Below are 23,166 nucleotides of genomic sequence, written 5' to 3' on the forward strand. Positions count from 1 at the left end.
TCCAGGATACCCGATCCATCGAGAGAAAGCCTGGGCAAGGTCGTCCAAGAGCCACGACTTGTATGCAGCCACAGGAACCGGTGTATCAAGGATGACTGTTTCCAAAAGACTTCATGAGAGAGGGTTGTTTGCAAGAAGACTTCATGAGAGAGGGTTGTTTGCAAGAAGACTTCATGAGAGAGGGTTGTTTGCAAGAAGACTTGCTGTTTGCGTCCCGCTCACTTCTACGGACAGGAGAATCCGTTTATCATGGTGCATAGAGATTGGAGTATGGATCAATGGACGACCGTTCTCTTCACTGATGAGTCCCGGTTCAGCCTAAGCACCGATTCTCGCCGTACGTTCATATGGAGAGAACCAGGGACCCGCTACCTACCCTCCAATGTCCGTGAAATCGACTATTATGGCGGATGAGGTTTAATGGTCTGGGCAGGCATCATGTTAGATGGCCGCACACCTCTCCATGTCTTTGAAAGAGGCACTGTGACTGGTGTGAGGTATAGGGATGATATCTTGGAGCCCTATGTTCGCCTTTTCAGGGGTGCAGTTGGCCGAGAGTACGCGAGGCCACATAGAGCTCTTCTGCTCGACGATTTTCTAGAGAGTTAGGATATTCGCCGGATGGATTGGCCAGTCAGATCTCCAGACCTTAACCCTATAGGGCAGTGGTTCTCAACCTTTGGAAGCCCGCGGCCCGGTTTCATTCATTTTTGTAAGTGGAAGGCCCGGTCAAACACATGATCAACGGAACATGGATGGGGGGGAAAAAAGGAAACGGCAGATCAGTCGCGGCCCGGTATGAATGATGTCACGGCCCAGTACCGAGCCGCGGCCCGGCTGTTGAGAAACGCTGCTATAGAGCATGTCTGGGACGGGCAATTGCAACTCGCAACCCCCCTCCGGGAACCATCCAGGGAATGAAAACAGCGTTGCTGAACGAGTGGGACCAATTGCCACAGGAAATGATAAACTGCCTTACTTCAAGTATGAAATCACGCTGCGAGACCTTTGTATATCTGTAAGAGGGGACCATACCTCCTATTAACCCATCTATTAACCCACTTTTTGGTCATTCTGCAACCGCTGTTTCATACCTTCCGACTCCAACGAGTATTACGCACGATCATGCGTGTGTATTACTATTGTTGAATGGTTATTTGTTTTGTATTGTATCAATGTATGCACATATCAAATTTCATTAAAATCGGTACAGTAGTTCTAGAGATAATCGACCAGGCCTGCAAATTCTCTTAATTTCTTACACCAGTGTAGTACGTAAATAGTAGTTTGATATTCATTCTCGGGTGCCAGTGTAAACCCTGCGTGCATCAAATTTAAGGTGCAATGTAAACCCTGCGGGTGTTGTTCATTTGCACTGAGGGATCGGGAATCCCCGTTTCAGAAGGCCGCAAATCTTTTTTTTTGCACCCTGATCCCACAAGCAAACCTGTAGAAAATGGAGAAATAATAACAAAGAGAAAAAAAAAAACTAAAATATCTGTGGATCGAAGAAGTGGCAAACCAATGAATATGTACAGATACTAATGACAGGAACTGAAAAAATAATCTTATAAACAATTCATTAGAAAATGGGCAGGGACGTCGGAAGTGTTTGGTGCTCGTGTTGACCCTTACGTAAGAAATTTTGATTTCTGAATCAAAGCACCCCCCCCCAATCAGTGGGTGCTCAGACCATGCCATGAATTACCTGGGTGCTCGTGCACCCACAGCACCCCCCCCCCCCCGGTTTCAACGTCACTGGGAAATGCGCAGTACAGCGATTGCAAACTATCGTAATTCACAAGATATCAAAGCGGGCGGTTCGGTTCTGGCAGAGCATTGACGTCAGCTGATACCTACTCCGGCGTATCACGGGAGTACCCCCTTATTATATAGCTCCACCTCGGATAGACCGACTATAAATAGTGGGAAAAGATGGAGGAGGGCTGAAAAAAATAATGAATGTTGAATGAATCCGACTGCTGAACATGTTTATCATGCAAATATATTTTATTATAGACCATATACGAATAGTTATATCACAGACACACATGTATAATATATATATATACCATTCCTATTCCACATAAATAATATATATTCATACCGCATACACAAAATATAGCTGTGCACCTATATAGCAGCTAATATGTGCGATTACACTGTATATATACATAGCCATATGAGACGTAAATACACCTTTGTATGTATGAGTGATAAATATGTACATATAACGGCATGATTTCTCTCTGCTTTCGAGCATATTCGCACATGCGGATATGGTTACAATATCGATCAGTCAGCTGTGGACACGTGTCCTACTGAGCCTAAGAATGTTCGAAGGGTGCCTGTAACATTCACCAGGCTTAATTGATTGCACATGTATCCACCCGTGCCCTTGATACTCGTATCAATTGTGTTCAATGTCTTCGAGACTGAGCATGATCCAGCCAATCTCTGGGAAGTCCATCGCCAAAGTATGTAAACGAGCTGGGATCAAACGTCAAACTCGAATATGTCTCCTGGTATGTCTTCGAACGTTTCAATCCTATCGAGGATTTCTGGTGGCGGTTGCGTCATCCTTAGCTTGGGTCTTCGGAGTCGTTGGCCGAACCTCATCATCTGAGGAGGTTCTTGACTCTGTGGTTCGGACATCGGCCTGTCCATGCCATTACCAGCCTCCTGCTCTTTCTCGGCCACCTCTTGCTGTTCGGCTGGCGGGACAGTTGGTGATGGCGTAGTCGGGACTGGTGGATGGCTGGGCATCGCCGGATGCGGATGCCTGGTCTGTGGAGCGGATGGTGGCGGATGCACTGGATATTTCTTCGGTGGAGGCGGTGGCGGTGGATAAGGTTTCGGATCAGGGTATTTCGGAGCAGGGGGTGGATAGCTATAGCTTGGGGGAGAATACGGCTTAGGATAGTCGTATTTTGGAGGAGGGTATGGTTGCGGATAGTAGTGTTTCGGCGGAGGGTACGGTTGAGGATAGCTGTGTTTCGGAGGTGGGTATGGTTGCGGATAGCTGTATTTCGGTGGAGGGTACGGCTGAGGATAGCTGTACTTTGGTAGAGGGTATGGCTGTGGGTAGTCGTATTTAGGAGGTGGTGGGTAACTCGGTGCCGGGTAATGTGGTGGTGGGTATTTCGGAGGATACGTGTACATGTAAGATGATTTCTGCGGTGGGTATGGATAACTGTGCGGGGGATAAGACGGTGGGGACGGTGGATAGCTGTAAGGTGACTTGGGTGGTTGCGGGGGATATTTCGGTGGGTAATATTTCGGAGGAGATGGGGGTGGCGGCTTCAGCGCCGTAACAGTAACGTCGGCCGGGTTTTGGTTGTCCGTCCCGGGCTCGTTCGTTTTGATGTTAGCCTTGAATCCACCTCCATCAGCGACGTAATACACGGTGCGATATATGCCGTCGGCATTCCAGTAGCCATATGAGCCCTTCACTGATCCATCGTATGGGTTTGAGTATTCCGAGCGATGGGCTGTGTTGCCATAGCCATCGTCTGTGTTATAGTGGAAGCCGTGGGGCTTCTTGTATTCCTGAAATGAAAAATTGAATTGAGATGGTTTCAATCGAAATTACTGAAACATTCCCCATTGTGTCAACCGATGCAATGTACAATCTGGATATTGTTTTTTTTACTTGCAGTTCAGAGCTATCTTAACGCACAGGTTTACCTGGTGCACACAATCAGTGCCTTAACGTATGGACCGACCCGGGGGGGGGTGGCATATGAAAATGAGATCTTGATGGAAATCTTCAATAGGTCCTTGGGAAGTGTTTAAAAAGTGTTTAAACAAAGAAGAAATAGTAAGAAAATAGCGACAGATTATTGCCTCACGCACATTTTTAAGAGGGGTCCTTAATTCCCCCGTGTTTGACCGAGGGGTCCCCGGCTAAATGCTAATTAAAAAATACTTGCCTATAGTTTTTATGGTTTAATAGGGGAGGCTCTGTCCCCCTCCATCCTCCTGCCGCCTTTGGAGATCCAACCCTTCTGTCCTCAGTGGCTGGATTTATCTATTTATCTAGGGCTTCCACTGTTGCAAATTTTACAGCGTCGGACATCCCCCCGTGAGGGCCGCTAAAAATTTTCACTTGTATTCATTTTATCAACGAATATATTCCGGGAGCCCCAACCAATTACCTGGAACCCTATTCGCAGATTTTTAGGAGGCCAGACCTGATATATCTTGGGCTTCCGCTATTATAAATTGTTCGATGTTAAAGCAGCAAGAAAACAATAAGATCCATCAAGGGGGCCCTCTGGAAATAAATCTTTTAACTTCCCCATGAAGCAATGCCCCACCCTGGGTATCCTTACCCTGTATATTTTTTTTTAACCGATCACAACTCAGGTCTATCGCCATGGGCAATTTACTACCTAGCGAATTGTGCCGGAAATGTAAGTATATATAACAGTCTGAGTGCGTATCTAGTGTTGTGTATGATTTTTCAGTTCTGCCATCGTTCAGAAGTGAAGTGTAATGGCAATATTTGTACTGTTTGTAGGCCTATTGCTCTCTGTGGCGAGACTTTTTAACGGGGAGATCGGCTCGCATTTGCGCCTCGAAGTTGGAAACCACAGAAAACCAATTTCAGTCGACCACCACTGTGGCGACGGTGGGGTTCAAAACCCGGGACGTCGTGGCGCGAGTCCGTCGCTATGACCACTCAACCACCACAGCGGTTTACCCTGTGTATGAGCACTGGTGATACATGTATATCATACATATTTCGGCATGGCCCCACAAGGGCAAGGCCGACAGGGGCCGGAACGATTCTTATCTCTTTTAGATTTTTCACACTGTAAATTAACCATGGGGGGGGGGGAAGCTGTGAAAAAGCCGGTTTGGGGTCCACCAACTATCCCAGCCTAGGGGCCTTGGTGCAGGATGTGGGGGCCGTGACTCTCGGTACATACTCGGTATACATACATACATAACTTGGTCCCCCCATGGGTAAACGAAAACGGTTAAATGAAAACTTCACCCAAAATAGTTACCGATTTCCGTTGCATAGAAGCAGGCCCTTTTCGAGTTTGTGATTATTATAGAGTAGATCGTCGGTTCTCAACCTTTTTTAAATCGTGGAGCCCTTTTCAGTATATAATTTCTATGGCGGAGCCCTTTTGACTCGAAGAGCCCTTCTTTGTATATAATTTTTATGGCGGAACCCCTTGCAGGCCTCTTTTGCTTATTTATCTACAAAATTTACTGAATAATTTTATTTTTCCTCGAGTCGCCGCGGAGCCCCGGGGAGCAGGGCCGTCTTAAGAGTATCATGGGCCCCCGGGACAATTGATTCTTCAGAGGCCCTACCAAACAAATTCTCGAAAATTTCAACCAGATCTCATTTTTGAGGCCCCTTTTCGCTTGAGGCCTCCGGGCCGTGCCCGGGTGGGCCCATGCCTTAAGACGGTACTGCCGGGGAGGCCCACACAGTTGAGAACCGCTGGAGTAGATAAAGTAGTAATGAGAGTTTCTTACCTTCGGGTGATAGTAACCCTTGGTAGCATTAACGGCGACGAATCGATCTTCCAACCAAATGCTCAGTATCAGGCACACAATAGCTGCCTGTGAAAAAAAATCACGGAAATAAAAAAAATGTCACTAAATTATTCATTTTCTCTATTTTCAATGTAGAAAATGTATTTGAGCAGTGATTCCCAACGTGGGCGTTAACGCCCCCTGGGGGGAGGCAATGTAACGTTCCGGGGAGGCGGTAGAAGCTACGGGTATAACATAGGATTATATGAGTTAGATTGGGGGGGGGGGATGAGAGTAAAAAATTTCCGAAGGGGGAGATGTGACAAAAAACGATAGAGTCTCGTTTATCCGACCTTCCGTATTATCCGACGTTCCACCGTAAAAAAAAAAAAAGACATCAATCGGCAAGCAGAACTGCAAGTTGCAAGAAAGAAATCGAAAGTTGGATGAAGGATGATGATCAGTATGAAATAACTGATGAAGAAATTGTCGCTGTTGTCAGTTGCGGTGACAACGAATTTCAAGATCAAGCACCAATTGCCCAGCCTTTCAGGATTTCACTAGAAACTGCAACTCGAAGAAGCTGCAGGAATCGGTATAATGATGGTACTACTACCGCTACCCACTAACCGTACATGCACCTCGTACACATTCTAACGAATCGGCACATTCCGGAATGTGTGTGTGTGTGTGTGTGTGTGTGTGTGGTCGTAACGTACATAACGTGTACGTTGTGAAGTTGCGCTTGTTTCGTGCTCGCGCGGCCATCTGTCTTCCATTTTCTGGGAGAGACTTTTTCAAGCCTCGAAGACATAAGGATGCTGCGGAGATGACGAGACTTGGCAGCGAAGAAACGGCACTCGTCAGGTAAGCAGACTACGACCAAAAGTTTATTTAAATCACCACAGGACTGAGGGGTCGTTCGATTATTACATCAGCAAATTTTTAGCCATTTTCGACCCCCCCCCCCTCGTCAGCAAAAGTAAGCAAAACTCTGACCCCCCCCCCCTCCCCCTCCTTGTCAGCAAAATTTCGTCAGCACTGCTCCCTACCTCCTCACACATGTTGTTGGGATCAGAAACGTACGCGGGAGGGGGGAAGAGGGGGCTCGTGCACCTCCCCCCTCCAGATGAAAAAAAAAATATTTAAAAAAAATTAAAATTCCGAGAAGAAAATTTCAGTACTATTTGAAGGGTAAGAACTCAAAATTTCTCTAAGAAATTCATTGCGACCCAGCTTTTAAGCCATGTATGGTAAACCCTCGACCCGCAGACAAAATGTGGCCCTGAAGGTTAATCTGATGTGGCTTGCTCCCCCCCCCACCCCCCACCAAACCTAATTTTGTAAAAATTAACTTAGCGGCACATTTACAAATCGCTTAAATGACCCGTGGCACAATTCCAGAGCATTTAAGTGGTTCGTGGCACATTTTCAGATCACTGAAGTAGGCCTCAAAGATCACTTTAAAAACCCGCGACACAGTTTCAGAACATTTAAACGATCCGTGGCTCATTTAGAGATCCCTTGAGTGACATGTGGAACAGTTTTAGAGCACTTAAGTGGCCACCTAGTACGGTTCTATATCACTCAAGTTACCCGCGGAACATTCCCAGATTACTTAAGTGATCCGTGGCATAATCACGGATCACTTGAGTAACGTGTGGCACAGTTCCAGAGCACTTAAAGGATACGTGAAACATTTGAAGATCACTAGAAGTAGTATCGGCTCTGTAGTATCGGGACTTATCAATTGGGAGAATGTTAGTGTTCAGGTGCCCGATAACTATCGAAAGGTTTTTCTCATTTTTGGCGCATCGAGTGAGATGCCATTAAAAATATTTCATATCTTCATAAAGGGGTGGTTTATGACGTAAGCATTATCCAAACCCCTCCCCTCTTGTCATCAAAAGTGAGCAAATCGGGAACCCACCCCCCCCCCCATCGATGCTGACGTAATACTTGAACGGCCCCTTAACTTTTTAGAGTTAATTTTTTCTGTTGTTTTATTGTAAAACATGATTATTAGGTTCGTAATGTGTAAAATTATAACATAGTTTGACGTTTAATAGGATTTTTTCTTAGCATCTCCCTATTGTCCGACATTTCCGCTCATTTGACGTTCTTCCGGCCCGTTTGTGTCGGATAAACGAGACTCTACGAGTATCTATTTTCCACCGGGAAATTTCGAAAAATACGAATATTTCGCTTCTTAAGGGGGGTCATTGGCGTACGCAAAGGGGGGGTTGGGGTTCTAATCCTCCCCCCCCCCGAGCCAAGATTATAGAGTTATTTTTCAGGAAAAACATAAACCCCACCCTCAGCAGGAAAAAAAATCTGAACCCCCCCCCCCCCCCCCCGAGAGAAAATTCTCCGTACGCCTATGACGGGGCGTCTTTCTTCACCAAAATTATTGAAGATCAATCATCAATTATGAAATCATTTCTTTCAATAACTCCGAATTTTCTTGATTTGCAAAATCACATAGTGTTAAACAGTACTACATTGATTTCGAAAGCACATTTTTGACGTTCGTTACAACGATCCCTTTTCGCTCCGCGGGAAACGGACGTTATATTGGGAGCTAGCTCACAAGAGAACTCCTCGGTAGTTCCGTAAGAGAATTCGTATTATTTTGGACGGAATAAAAAAAATTAGATCACGCTTATAAAGTTCCCACTGAGAGCATTTTCCCGTTTCGTACGGAATTTTCTTTGTGATAGCTCTTACTAATTAATACTCGCCGAGATGTCCCGTTTAGAGAGCGTTTTCCCAGATGGCAGCGTTACTTTACAAAATGTCCCGTTTTTTTAGATTTTTATAAAATGCCACCCCGGATAAAATGTACCGCATGTCGTTTCGATGAAACTTACTTGAATTTTTATTCGTTATTTTGACGTAAATATAGAATTGAGGTTATTTTCATAACTCATAAGCTATGCGATAATATAGTTTTTAATAATTCATAATAGTAATATAGTAATATCATAATAACTCATAATTATGATTCTATCACAGCCATCTCCAACCTGTTGCCCGTGAGCACCATGATGCTCATCGAAGCACTAAGATCGCTTAATGCTCATGGCCGATTTCGTTATCGCGAGCATTTGATCAGTGTTTCAAATTAAAAACCCTGTAAAAATTGCGTTCAAGGATTACAATTACGCAGATTTCAGGCATACGTATGCCAAAGTTGTTGTAAGGGTGCTCTTCGTTTGATGATGGACATAGGACTCGCGACTCGAAAAATGTTGAGAAGACTGTTGCTCTTCCATAATTAATTACCATGTATTCATCTCAATTTATATAGTGAATTTATAGCATGAAAAATAAACAAAAAATGATAGTAATTGCTCTGGCCCCTGGGCTTTAGTCCCACCCTTGTGGGGTCCATGTCCCCCCCCAGCCACACATGAACATGAATTAGTGATCTGACAGATAGGGTACTTGATGTTGCCATGCCTTAACTGTGCTTTGACCGGAAGGTATAGACGTGAATGATTTTGTTTGAGACTAACGCAGCCCACGTTAGAAAAGCAGAGGAAAATATTGGAAATTTGTTTTCTCTTCACATTATACGTCTCGCTCAGGCATTGGACTGTATTGTACCAGCATCACCTATAGAACAAAGCCTCCGCACGAAGCTCGTGACGTCGCGGAAGAGGGCCATTTCACCTATTACCATTGGATATAGCAGGCCGAGCATGCGATATCTTCACCTTTTTTTGCAGTATATCCAATGGCAATAGGAGAAATAGCCTTCTTCATTGACGTCACAAGCTTCGTGCAGAGCCCTTGTGATATAGGTGGTGTTAATGGTACACGCATAGCTGACGCTGCCCCAATAGGTTATCAGTTGATGTCATGGCTCACGCAAAGCGGGATAGGCACAGACAGGGCTCTGGGGCCCAATAATCAAAATGATTATTTTGATTTTATTTTTCCCCACCATAAACGCACTGCAAACAACCATGAATGTTACGTATTTATTTAACTGTGTAACTTTTATACTTATTAAACTTACATATTTATTTGTTTACCATTTATTTTACGTACTTATTTAGCATTCGGTTAAATTGACCAGAGTGGCTCATTAGGGGTGTGAGACAGATGTGGCCACACAGGGTCCCGCGCTTGAAGGAGTCCCTCATATGTGGTAAAAAAAGAACAAAGTAGCTGTTTCAACTATAAAAAATAATGATTACGTTCCAAATAATACAACTCGAAAGAACCTACACGGATCATTTTCTCTACGGCCTCCGCGTCTGGTGATTGTGGGAGCCCCTGGAATTAGAACTCCTTAATACACAGGCTGGCGCATGCGGCATTCTGGTCCTTTTTGTAGCACTGCTTACTATCATCGCATTGTAGGGTCCTTTCAACGCTCCTATATATTAGTTAAATTTATTGCGTTTTTAGTTGTTTTTATCGATTTTTTTCGTGAAATAACTTCAGAAATGCCTTGTTGTTCGGCTCCAAAGTGTTCCAATTCCGACAAAAAAGGTTTTATACAATGTTTAGATTTCCGGCGGAAAAAGAACGACGCGAGAAGTGGATCGTGAACTCCAGGAGAGACAATTTCATACCAGGAAACGGAGCTCGCCTGTGTGAAGTGAGTTAAATGTAATTATTCTGTGTGAATTTTATTTTTTGAAAATCGTATTTGTGATAATGATTTTAAATGAGAACTATATGAAAAAATAAATCGTTTGGAGGTAGCAGACGATATTTGGCGCCATTGCTCACGTGTTGTGTTTAGATATAAAAGTTATGGTGATTTTCAATCATTTTCCTGGTTTTTTGTTCCGTTTGATTTAAGAGAAAAGATGCATAGGTACATAATTTTGACCAAGAGAACTAATTTAAATTCAAATTATTTACGAATTTATCGTGGAATGCTCACTTTCTCGGCTCTTAGTTTGGCGATTTATCGCTACTACGACGAATTACTGTTATAATGAATTTTAATTTATTTTGTTATGTTTTGAGGCAAAATTTCATGTGATATTTCTGTGGAAAATAGAAATGTTTTAATTTTGGCATTTTCAACTAAGAGAACAAGGTGATTTCAAATCAGTTGGAAATCGGTTCTTCAATCATCCTTGCTTGCTGTAGTGAGCTCTGCTGGTTTGGCGACTTATCGCTTGCAGATTGGGAGTAATTAGCTAAAATTGTATCTTCACTGAAAATCAAATAAATAATTTAATAAACAATAAATTAATTTTAATCCCATTAAATTTGAATTTGATTCGGAATTTAAAATTTCTATTTTTTTTAAATTTTAGACATTTTTATAATTTTTCTTAAATTTTAGACATTTTTATAATTTTTCTTAAATTTTAGACATTTTTATAATTTTTCTTAAATTTTAGACATTTTTATAATTTTTCTTAAATTTAAACATTTTTAAAATTTTCAATGAATCTCAAAAATTCTATCTATATCCCTATAATAGCTTAGTAAGTGTAAAAAATTGCATAACAATGTCAAATCATTCGCCAGTAACCAATTTGAGAAAAATGCATTTAAGTATTGTGAAGCAGAAATGCTGACATTTTTTTCTCAGACCCAACACCATACAGACACATGAAAATAACTTCAATGTTCAATAACATATTGTTTTTTTATATTGCTATCTTACTTTTATTTATCCCTTTAATGCTTTGAAAAGCCTGCCGCTTCTAACACTGGATGCTCAGCAAATTAAAAAAAGCCATAGATTAAAAAACTGATGAGGTAAAAATTCAATTGAATTTATTTTGCAGTCTGTTATCTATTTAACATGTTCTGAGAGTAATATTTGAGGCAAATTAGCAATTACTGTGAGAAAGATAAAAAAATAGAAATTGACATTATAACCGTCAAAACGCATTATAAATGTTAATATTTTTTTACATTGACATTAGCATGAACAGATTTTCTGGTAAGTGTGATACAAAAGATGCGTAACAATTACTTTTTTAAATGAGTATTAAGCTCAACAATGTGTGCATAATTTTCCGTAGACGAAGTTTCGTCAACTGTCACCACCATATCTCATTGCATAGATATGCAATTGCGAAACACGTTATAATGATAGCAAGAAAAACCTTTTTGAAAATCAGTTTTTTTTTTCATTCACTTATTTCTGATGTCCGTTATCACAATACACAAATTCACAACAAATCACACAAAACACTGCACATCAATATAAATTTTGTGCTGCCTCCATTGTTTTAAGTGGTATTATTATAATTATTCATCTGTGGAATTTTCCCCATTTCATGAAAATGGTTTTAAGTTCATTGACCAGATTTTAAGCACACTGATAATATATACTAAAGATAAAGATATGAACTGTTGCATCCTATCTTTCTAGTATGTGGAATACATCCCCATTGATATTTTTCCTTTATCATCACACAACCTTGGTTATGTTCCAAAAACTCTGTTCATACCATTTAGATGTACTGCTAATTTGATTAATTAAAGGATAATTTCGTTGAACAAGAAACAAATAACCATGCATGAAAAAAATTATGGAAGTAATAATAAACTGTTAATGTGTAAAACAAAAGTACACAATAGATTCAATGATATACGAAATATAAAATGTAAACAAACAAAAAAAATGTAAGTCAGGGTTTGACAAATCAAGAGGGAAAAAAATTAATGCCAGTCAAACTTCTTAGGAGTCAAGGGTGATCTTAATCTCAAATAAAATGGTAATGAATAATGTTTTTTTTTTTTTTTTTTTTCAACTTTCTATATCTTTTTCCTACTTTAAGAGACACATGCTGCCTTGAAATTAAAAGACTCAAATTTACTTATCACATGATTTACTTTATAAAATTTGTAATGGCATTTCATCGCCATGGCGCCCTGGTGGGATTTGTCAAGTCCTGCTACAAGTAACTGTTTTTTCCTTTAACTAAATGAAGAAAAAGACTCATGAGCAAGTATTGTGAATGGCAGGGATTAGTAGGGAGTGTTTTATAGGGATTACAGATTTCAGTCAGATCGTCCATCTCAAGCTCTTTTTCACAAATTCATAGAAAAGCTCTATATTACACAGCTCACTCAATACACATCTAGGCAATTTCGTAAGCGGAAGGTTCAAATCTACACTGTTTTGTTAGTGAATGAGCACCAGAAATTTGCCACTGGACTTATCCTTTTGATGAGATCTCTTCTAGCCCAGCTTCGTGGCAGAGTACGGAAGACTGCGGGAGGTCCAAATCTATGCAACGTTTGTTAGTGATAAAGTAAAGGTGCTTGCATCCTTTTAGATTAGGTTTCTTCTTAGATCCTGTTAGGATATCAATAGGCTATTTACTATGTTTACTGGAAATTCAGATGCGTTATTTTAGAGCAGATTCAGACATCCCCATTACTGTAATTGAAGAAAATACTTTAAGGATAGGTATTAAGAATTCCATGAGTATCCAGTATTTAGAGATTAATTATGATGGTTAATGAAGATTTTAATTCCTATTCTGAGAAATTGGGGAAGAATTTTTCATCTTTGAAAAACAGATGTGTATCCCTTAAAAGGAATTTTGACTGTTTTGGACGTTAATATTTGTACCATATTAATCACTTAAAAATATGTATGTTATGCTGTTTTATCATTCTTATGTGTGATGCAATATGCACTTACCTGACATTACTTTGAATTAAGGTATGAAAAAAGCTGTGTGGTAATTTTTCGTTATTGCCCCTTTTTAAATTAGGTACATTTTGAAGAAAACCAGTATGAGTTGAAAAGGCAAGATGGCTGCAAGAAGTTAAAGCAAACTGCTGTGCCAACCTTGTTCCAGGTTCCTAACCCACCGAAACTTCTTACTCCTCAACGGAAGAAGAATATAGGCCTTCCAAAAGTTCTGAGTGATGATTATGTATGTGATATTCTCAAATAACCTTATTTTCTCAATTGTCATTATAAAGCCAGAAAATACACTAGTTAACTGTTTCATTCAGTAAGGTTTATGGCCAAAAATTAACAGTTCTTACTTTTTCGGTGCTGCTAATTTGTATAATACTAAATATAATCGGGATACAGTTATTAAAGAATTGCATTCTCTTGCACAAATGGCTGTGGCGAATGAAATATGAATGCAAACCTTCACACCATTTATTTAATTTCAGAAACACAAACATTTTATAAAACAACTTCAGCCCTATTAAACTATTTATCGGGTCTATTAATTTCACTTTTCTAGAATAATGTTTTCTTTCTTTTACAGCATTTTGAAAGCATTACTAGGGAACCTATTAAGGAGGTAGCACCGTCAACCTCAAAAAACCCAGAAGACCTTCAAGCTCAGATTAGGCAGTTGCAAGAGGAAAATGAAAAATTAAGGCAAAATCTGGAGTGCATAAACAACAAAGTGGGAACATTCTTGTCATCAGAGCAAGTTAGTGTCTTGGGGCAAAACCGTAAGTCCATTTCCCAGTGGTCTAGTGCAGAGATTGTTCGGGGCTTAAAATTACGTTTTGCTTTAGGCAAGCATGGCTACAATTACTTGAGGTCAACTGGGTATCCTGCTCCCTCATACAGCACCATTAATCGCAAAGTTGCAAGCATTCAGGTTGAACATGGAGTTTTGCATGATGTTTTTGAATTACTGCAAATTAAAACAAGCAGTATGACTCCAGCTCAAAAAGACTGTGTTCTTTTATTGGACGAGATGGACATATCGGGCTCACCTGACTTTGATCCATATAAAAAAGTTTTTGTCGGCCAAACCACTATTGGTTCACCTGGAGGTGGCACTCACTCACTTGTTTTTGTTTTGACGGGCCTGCAGATGCCATGGAAACAGGTAGTGGCCCATGAAGTAACTGGGCCATCAATCAAAGGAGAGGAGCTGAAGGGGCGTGTGATGAGCATTTTTTCAGCAGCTGAATCCATTGGCTTGACGGTTAGAGAAATTGCCTCTGACATGGCATCGTGCAGTATTTCACTTTGGAAATCGTTGTCTGTGCAGGTATCGAGGAATAATCGGGTTAATTCTTTCAGCTGGAGGAATGAAGATGTTTTTGTAATAGCAGATGTTCCTCATTTGATAAAAAATATAAGGAGTGCAACTCTGAGGCACTGCATTCACTTACCAGAGTTTGTTGCACAATCTGAAGGCCTCCCTACTCATATAGTCTCTGGTGGCTACATCAAAGAGCTTTGGCGAGCAGAAGTGGATATGATGACATGCCTCAGATCCTTACATCATTTAAGCTATGATCACCTCTTTCCCAGCCACTTCACCACTATGAATGTTGCTCTGGCAGTGCAGTTAATGTCAGTTAGAACTGCTGCTGCCCTGGAACAGGCAGTAACACTGCAGAAATTGCCAGTAGAAGCTTTAACCACAGCTTGGTGGTTACGTCTTGTTAGCCAGTGGTTCGAGTTAATGTCAGCGAGAAACAGGAAGTGCTGCATAACTACTAGGAACCATGTGGTCAAAATTTCTTTTTTGAAAACCTTTATTAACATTATCCAGAGCACTGTGTTTGGTCAGGGCTGGAAGCCATTAAATACTGGCTTAATAATGTCCACACAGTCCGTCATTCATCTGCCAGAGGCATCCTTCCTGCGGGGCTACGATTTCTTTCTCCCTGGGCGAGTCAGCACAGATGCACTAGAAAATGTATTTTCGCAAGTCAGGAGGAAAGCAGGGCAAAAACCTACAGCTCTACAGGTGAAGCGGGTAATAAAGTGTATCTGCATATCTCAGTTTATATCAGATAAGGAGCAAACTAATTACCTCACGGATAGTGATAAAAGCTTAATTTCCTATGCCGACTATAAAAAAAGGGCAAGCAGCATGCCTTCAACTTCACGAATAAGCAATACTTCTCCACTGAAAGTAGTACCACATGGTTTTCTCCATCCTACAGGTGAGCCCACGATTCCTCGACTGTCATCGAGTGAAAGAAATAATGTTTTATATGTAGCAGGTGCAGCAATTAGAAGTGTTCTGACCAAATACACCATATGCCCCATTTGCCAGACAGCGGTAAAAGAAGCTCCAGGTGAACAACACATTGCTGACAATGACAAGCTTCTTCTAGAATATGCAGATATAGGAGGCCTTACCAAACCATCAGCAAAAATTTTTTTAACCTGCATAGAAGTTGAAAAGAATATTAAAGTAAATTATTCGAAAATACTCAATGGCCAAGCTCAAATAACTGAAGAATTTGTTGCCAAATTATTGAAGGCAACTGAGGAGCACTTGTTGCCAAATTGCTGTGATGTTAAGATGAAGGTCATCAAAAAATACATACAAATAAAATGTAATTCCATGAAAAGGCAGGTAGATTGTGAGAGGAAGCGAAAGCCGACATTTCTGTCAATCTAATAATGTTATAGAGCCTCAGTGTCTTTATATTTTTAAGAAAAGTTTGTGTTTCATTTTTACTCGTCATTGCTTATTTGTTTACTTTTTAGATGAGGAGAGAAAGCTTGGTTCGGAGGATACTAGCTACAGACAAATGTATTTATTAAAAGGAATCAATGTGTGTATTTTATTGGTGATTATCTATCCTAATGTGGTGATGTTTTTATACATTTATTAGTATTTTAAGATTAGCTTATTATTGGCCCATGGCTGCAACTGGGGGGGGGGGGGGGGGGGTGGTGGGGGTCTGGTGCCCCAGGCGCTGGACCAGAAGGGGTGCAGAATTCACCCTTTAACTGTTTCTACATGCAAGGGGGTACCAAAATTCTGGCTTGCCCGGGGGACAAAGTATTTTGTTGCGCCTCTGTATTGACCTATTACTAGGGTCAAAGATAACGAAATATGGGTATTTACCATGTACGCGTAGACTTTTTTTTTGCCATAATTGTAATTTTCAATTTTCAGAAGAGTTTTTATCTTGGCTCTCTTAAAGTATTGCTTTTGAATATATATATATATATTTTTTTTTCCAGATTAATTGCTGTTGGGTCACGCAGTTTCAAGAAAAACTATATTTCTGTTATTTAAGCATATTTTTTTTTGTAATTCCCAAAAGTTTACTGGTACTCTAAAGCAGCGTAATAATTGATTACATGGTGTAGAAAAATATGTGAAATTGTGAATGATATTTGTAAAATCTTGCTTTCATCAGTTATGTACATTATGTTTGAATATTTTTTTAATAAATAAATTTATTCACTCATTGAGCTCGTCAATTTACATTACTGAACCTGTGTGTGCTATTCAGAATTTGTAATTTACTGAAGAAAATTCTGATAAAATAAATGCTCCTAAAATATTTAAGAATTTTTTTACTAAATTTCCAATATCTAGAGGCAGTAGTTTATCAAATCCTTAACTTCACACAATCATTTAATATCCAGAAGAAATTTTCTTAATGTAATCTAAATTGACTATATATATTTTTGTATGCCACTTTTATCCGGAAATTAAGGATCGGGGTAAGGGATATATAGGAATATTTTATTTTCACCAAAAAACTGAAAAAAAGTTAAGAATTTTTTTTTTTGCTATATACTTTTGTGTTTAAGATTAATTACTTGATCGTCATCACACGAACTGTTACGAATTCAACCTGTTGTTTACCAATAATTTCGTGATTAATCATAATTTCGTGAAACGTGGTTTATTTCCCATAGTAAATCCGTTCCTTGAAATTCCTTGTTTCTCCCACAAATTGAATTTTCCATACGCTTTTGCCAAGCATTTTTAGCGCGCGGGGAATTCTGTTAGGTTGCTATGCCAGATTTACCGACGCGATTTTTTTTCCCCTCTGTTTGGCGGTCATTTCCGAAGCGACGATTTCGTGCAGCAACCCTTCGGCGAGGACCAGAATGCTTGATGGTTCCGCTCGTATATGAAGGCGTCTTACCTGGAATTAACCTAATCGTGATGGTCCACTAACTATGGGCTTGAAATCAATTTAATAATGCAGTTATTAAAAACTATAATTAAAACAGCAGAAGTGATTAACTGCAACAATTTTTCAGCTAGTTTTTGGACCCTTAATACCATATAGTTTCTAGTTATATATTTTCTTAGCTTCCATAAATATTATATATTTTTGTATAATTATATATTGGAGGGGCTCTGCCCCCCTTCCGCCTTTGGCGGCCATCCCCCCCCCACTCCCCACTTCTCTTCACAACATATCTTGTTTATTTCGTCCCACTTCATCAGCGTGCTATGGAAAGGGACCTGTGAAAGCACCAGCTTAGTGAAGAAGCGAATTTTAATAAAAATAATAATAAAGCAACACATACACAAAAAACAAATGAGATTCATCAAGTACCCCCAGAAAACTTCCCAATGAGGGTCCCCAGATTCGATTCGCTGAATTTTAGTGGAACCCCCACACTGGATATATCCTTGGCTGCCGATGTGTTGCAAATCTTACAATGTTAAACAACAAAAATCAATGAGATACATCCAGGGGCACCGAATTAGAACCTGTCAACATTTCCATGGAGCCCTGACCTGGAAGCTTGTCGGACAACCCCACCCTTGTGAGGGGCCACGAAAATTTTTCATTTTTACCAATTTTACAACGAATAAAATCCAGGGCCCCACATCCAGTAGCGGGGACACAATACGCAGATTTTTAGTGGGGAATCCAGACTGGATTTATCTCGGTCTTAAGCTGTTGCAAATTCTACAACAGAAAATAATGAGATTCATCCAGGGCCCCCAAAATGAAACATGTAAACATGGGGACCCCGACTTGGAAGCTTGTCGGTCATCCCCCGGTGCGAGTGCCATGAAAATTTTTTATTTTTATTCGTTTCACCAACGAATAAAATTCAGGCCCACCCACGCAACTACCCGTGACCGAATTCACAAATTTTATGTGGGCCTCCAGACTGGATATATCTTTTGCTTCCGCTATCGCAAATTTTTCAACGTTAAAGCAGCAAGAAAACAATGAGATCCATCAAGGGAACCTGGAAATGAAAACTTTTAACTTATACGTGGTGCAATCCCCACCGGGTACCCCGACCCTGCATGTTGGGAGCACTGTTGTTGTATGTATATTATACATATACATGCCTCTCGGCATGACCCCCCCCCCCCACAAGGGCAGGGCTGACAGGGGTCACAACGATTTTTATCACTTTTTGATTTTTCACATTATAAATTAACCACAGAGGGGGCCCCTGAAAAGCTGATTTGGGGGCTCGCTATCTAAATTCCAGCCTAAGGGCTCTGCTGTAGGATGTAGGAGCCCTTCGGTACATGCACATAACATGGTCCCGATGGGTCAAATGGGTCCCGATATGTGCTACAGTTAAATGAATATTTGACCCAAAATCGTAACCGACTTCCGTAACACAAAAGCGTAACAGATTTCCGTTACCCATTTCCGTAACATAAAATCGTCACTAATTTCGGTTGTTTAGAAACAGGCTCTTTTCGAGTTTGTGATTTTATATTATAGAGTAGATATATATATTTGGTGTGCCTATTTGAGGCATTTTTAGTGCATTTTTGTCTGCCTATTTTGACCATTTTTAGTGCCTAAACTTTTCCATGCTCTAACCATGAACACCTGTGAATTTTCATTAAATTCAAATTTCTGGAATTATATCTGAACGATTTTTTTTTCTTCATTAACTTTAAATTTCCCATCGCTTCTGAATTTCCATTAATCTAAGATCTTTATCAATTTTCGTTTAGTGTGGTTTGCATTCTTATACCCTTCTGCATTGCCGTATTCCTTTCCAGAGGTGCTGAATTACCCTCTCAAAAAAACCACAAAATTGCGGCTCACGAAAGAGCCCATAAAAGTTCTCGGCCCTTGAGGCCCCGAAATCGTTATAACACCCCCCCCCCTCCCCTACTAACAACGTTATAATCTTCAAATCATTCATTAGAAAACGAATTGCACTCACCTTCAAGTTACCCATCCTTTTCGAATCGGGCAGCGTACAGATGACGAGGAGAATCTGGGGTCCTCCCTCTCTCAACGAAAATGGATCATCAACGCAATTAGTGGAGCTCGTACTCATTCACGGACGCTTATATACGTCGACGCAAAAAAACAACCCCGTTGAACTTTCTATTTCGGAACCTTCGCGGGTGGTATAAGCGAATCCTTACATCGAGAAAATCAACTCTCTTAACCAGTAGGTTAATTAAAAACGCGAGCAGAGATTCCGACAAATTATGTTAATCTCGTTCTGAAATTGGAGCATTTTACCTTTTTTTTTTTGTGAGAGAGACATTCCATTGGGGGGGGAATCGACAAGACTATCCACCCGTGGTGCGATGACACGAATACTTTCCGATATCGACATTCGGTTTGACTTTGATATATCGACGTTTTAGGTCCCCGATTAGACGCTAGAAATAGTGAGGATAAAAAGGTAATTATATTACGTTTGGTGCGAGTAGCCTAAAAACATTATAGATCATGTTTTGTAAGAGCGATTTCATCACATTCTTTAGTGAAAAGGAGTTTCTGTTTTCATAAGATTGTTAATTAATCAAGTGGCATGATAATTAAGCTCATGGATAATGTAGTCCAGTGGTTTTTAACCTTTTTTTTTCCCATCCGCACCCCTTTGGGTAATGCATTTTCTATTTGTCAGAAAATTTAGTTTTTGTTTTGTAGGATTGGTCCGGTTAATCGATTGAACGGTTCGGTTGATCGATCAGTTGTTAATCGCTGTTAAAAATTTCAGTTGAGTTAATCTACTCGCGCGGTCAATCTGATCAAACTTCGACTAAAATTTTCATTAAAAGTTTATAATTTAACTTGATTTGTTCAGCTAATTGGTCGTATGAGTGATCAACTGGGCAAATGAGTATGTGATCCGAAGGAGGTGGTCATGGGCAAAAATGCGTCAAGAAATGCTGCCTTCGATCAAAAATCGTTCTAGGCACTCTGAAGCATTTTTGTTTGTAACAAAAAACGGAAAATATTCTTTTGTTCAGGGGAACATTAAACGAGACTCGTCGCTATTGTTATTCAACAGCGGGTTCAGGCAGCCATTGTCGAAAAAAAAAAAGTTCTTTTGTTGGGGAAGCAGAACAATGAGGTTGGGTGTCTATTGTTGTTCAACGGTGAATCCCGGCAGCCATTGTCGACCCCAACAATATAATGTACGTCACCACGTAAATTGAACAGCTATAAAAGAGATGAGAAATTAGTCTAGGCCGTGGGGAGCTCCTGGGTTTATAGACTCGTCACTTCGTGGAGCAGCTCGAGAACGTAGATTCCGCGTTGGGCCGGGCGTTATAACGAGCGAGTCCGATGGAGAACGCACAAAGGCGCGCGATGGCCGACAGTAAGTCAACGCTTACGCTCAGAAGTGCCAGTCACTTGCGCAAGCCATGTAGCAGCGTCTAGTTAGTAAAGGTCGAGGCTGAGCCGTAAACGATCCGCGATCCCCCGGTTGTCGTCAGCAGCCTGCCAAACGTTGGTTCGGCGAGTCACCCGGTCAAGTAGCTTCCCACCGCGCAATGCGTTCGTAGTGTAAGCCGATCGCGAACACAAAACACCTTCTGGAAACAATCGAATTTAACTTCTTCACGTACAAGCTTTTGACAAGATTATCTCTACCTGGGATTTTTCACACCTTTATTCCTATTTTCCTTTAATTTAGAGATATTACCTCTCATTAATTCTCAATTTTCATGAATTCTGGGATTTTCGTTCTCATCAATTCCGATTTTTTTTTTCAGTTTATTCCAATTATCAGTTACTCCAGAGAGAGTTTTATATGTATTTATATTGTTTATTTCATGATTATGACTATTTCCAGCATGATATGTCACCCTCACACGGCCCAGAATTATCTCAGATTGGTTTAAGAACATGATTCAGAGTTTCAAGGACCCCCAACCCCTGTCACCCTATCTCAACCTAACTGTGGGACGAGGTTGAAAAAAAGGTCTGTAAAAAGCTCCGAAACACCACCACCTAATCTGAGGGAATTAAGAGCTGCCATTTCGTTAGCGCATGGGCTGATATTCCTTCTCAACGGTTTCAGCAACAACTAGAGTCCATGCTTAGAAGAATATCCGCTGTCATCAAAGCCAGAGGAGGTCCCACACGATATTAGTAGTGAGTAGCAGGGTGTTCCTAATTTTTCGGCTACTGGGTGCATTTGTCTATATTTTTTTTGTAGATTGTTCTTCACATTTCGCATTCTAACGAAAAACACCCAATAGCTTTCATAAGAAACAGTTAAAATCGACTTAGAGGCACGTCGACACACACACATATTGGCAGAGATCATACTTTCTGGTAAATAAGAACAATGCTCCTGTGAATGTCTCAAACGTCTGTCTTGGTTTAGAAACTATTCAGAAAAACAATATTTTATCGCAGCCATCAAACAAGTATGGAAAAAAAATTCCACAAGTTTTTTTTATGGCTCATCTTGATCAGTGACATCTCGAATAATGTGGATTATGGAGGGGCGAAAAAGTGTCTCTCTCTGGATTATCAAAAAGTTTTTGCATATAAATTGCAAGGATCTTTATACGGTGATAACTCGGTTTTCGTCGATAATCCGTCAGGAAACAATCGGCGAAATCCGAAACCGTGCCAATTATTTCCATATGAATAAATGCAAATCCAATTAATTCGTTCTAGGCCTCCAAAATAATACAAAAACAAAAAAAAACACATTTTATAGAGAATAAATATAGTGTTTATAATACTAAAAACCGCATCTTCTCACTGTGTCTAGTAACACTGCGTATGCCAGTGCGCCTCTTGAATTTTTCGAACGAGCCTCTACTGGCTTTAAAAATCTCCAAGTACATACACTAACGCTCGTCCCAGGCATTTTCTTAATGAGATTGCCATAGAACAGTCTGGCCTTTTCACATATGATGGCCTCCTTTGTTTTGACTGATCCAAATTAATAACTGCTCGAAGATATCGAGCAGTTATCAATTTGGATGTGCTTGCGATTTCCGTATCGCTACATTACCCTCCTTTATTGCTTCCTTTTTCGCCGCAATGCAACTTATATCGTGGTTGGTGACTTCCCGTTCATGTCGCTCTCGTATTTTTCAATGATTTCCTTCTTCAACTCGATCGTGTTTCTGACCTTCGTCCTCGAAGGGACGCTGCCTCTGGAAACATTTTTTTGGTCCCATGGGATTTTTTGGCTAGACGCGCGCGGCGATGCTCAAACGAGAAACAACGCCACACTGTGCAGGAGAACGAGAATTAGCAGTGAGGTCCCGTGGGCACGCCAACGAAAACCGAGACAAATTTTTCGCTCAAAAAAATCAACGAAAACCGAGGCATTAGTGTACAGCGGAACTTCGGTTAACGAGTAAATAGTTTAAACAAATGGCGAGAGAGAAGAGGAGGGGTTACTAAGTTAATTTTTAAGTAAACATTAGCGTATTGATGTTTATTTACGGCATTATATATATTATTGTACTTACTTATTGATTGTGAATGCCGTTTTTATTAGTCATTTCTTATGTGAATTGTGAAACGACTTATCTGAGTTTCCATTATTCCCTATGGGGGAAATTTGATTAGAATAACAAGCACGTTAGTAGAATGAATTAAGCTCTTGTTAACCGAAGTTCCACACTGGTACTTCTTTTTCCCAAAATCTCACTATAATTTTAATAATGGTTTTCTGAAGCAGCCCAGCACTCATTAAAATTATTTCCACCAACCAATGTTTAGTTCCACTTGCTACAAACGAACTATCAAAAAAAAAGAGACAAAGCA

General features: G+C 40.4%; 1 protein-coding gene across 1 annotated transcript; it reads right to left on the bottom strand.

Moving 5' to 3' along the window:
- Positions 1-1,994: 1,994 nt before the first annotated feature.
- On the bottom strand, positions 1,995-19,444 carry LOC149068386 (uncharacterized). Its single transcript, XM_089251617.1, has 3 exons — positions 19,349-19,444; positions 5,500-5,586; positions 1,995-3,549 (listed from the first exon to the last, which is right to left on the bottom strand). The coding sequence occupies exons 1-3, from the start codon at positions 19,361-19,363 to the stop codon at positions 2,497-2,499; spliced, it is 1,155 nt and encodes a 384-aa protein (XP_089107743.1). The 5' UTR covers positions 19,364-19,444; the 3' UTR covers positions 1,995-2,496.
- Positions 19,445-23,166: the final 3,722 nt, after the last annotated feature.

The sequence above is a fragment of the Pholcus phalangioides genome, unplaced genomic scaffold (assembly GCF_987345545.1).
Source record: "Pholcus phalangioides strain wild (caught in Gottingen) unplaced genomic scaffold, Ppha-v1.0 ptg000027l_1, whole genome shotgun sequence".
In the NCBI taxonomy this organism is placed as follows: domain Eukaryota; kingdom Metazoa; phylum Arthropoda; class Arachnida; order Araneae; family Pholcidae; genus Pholcus; species Pholcus phalangioides.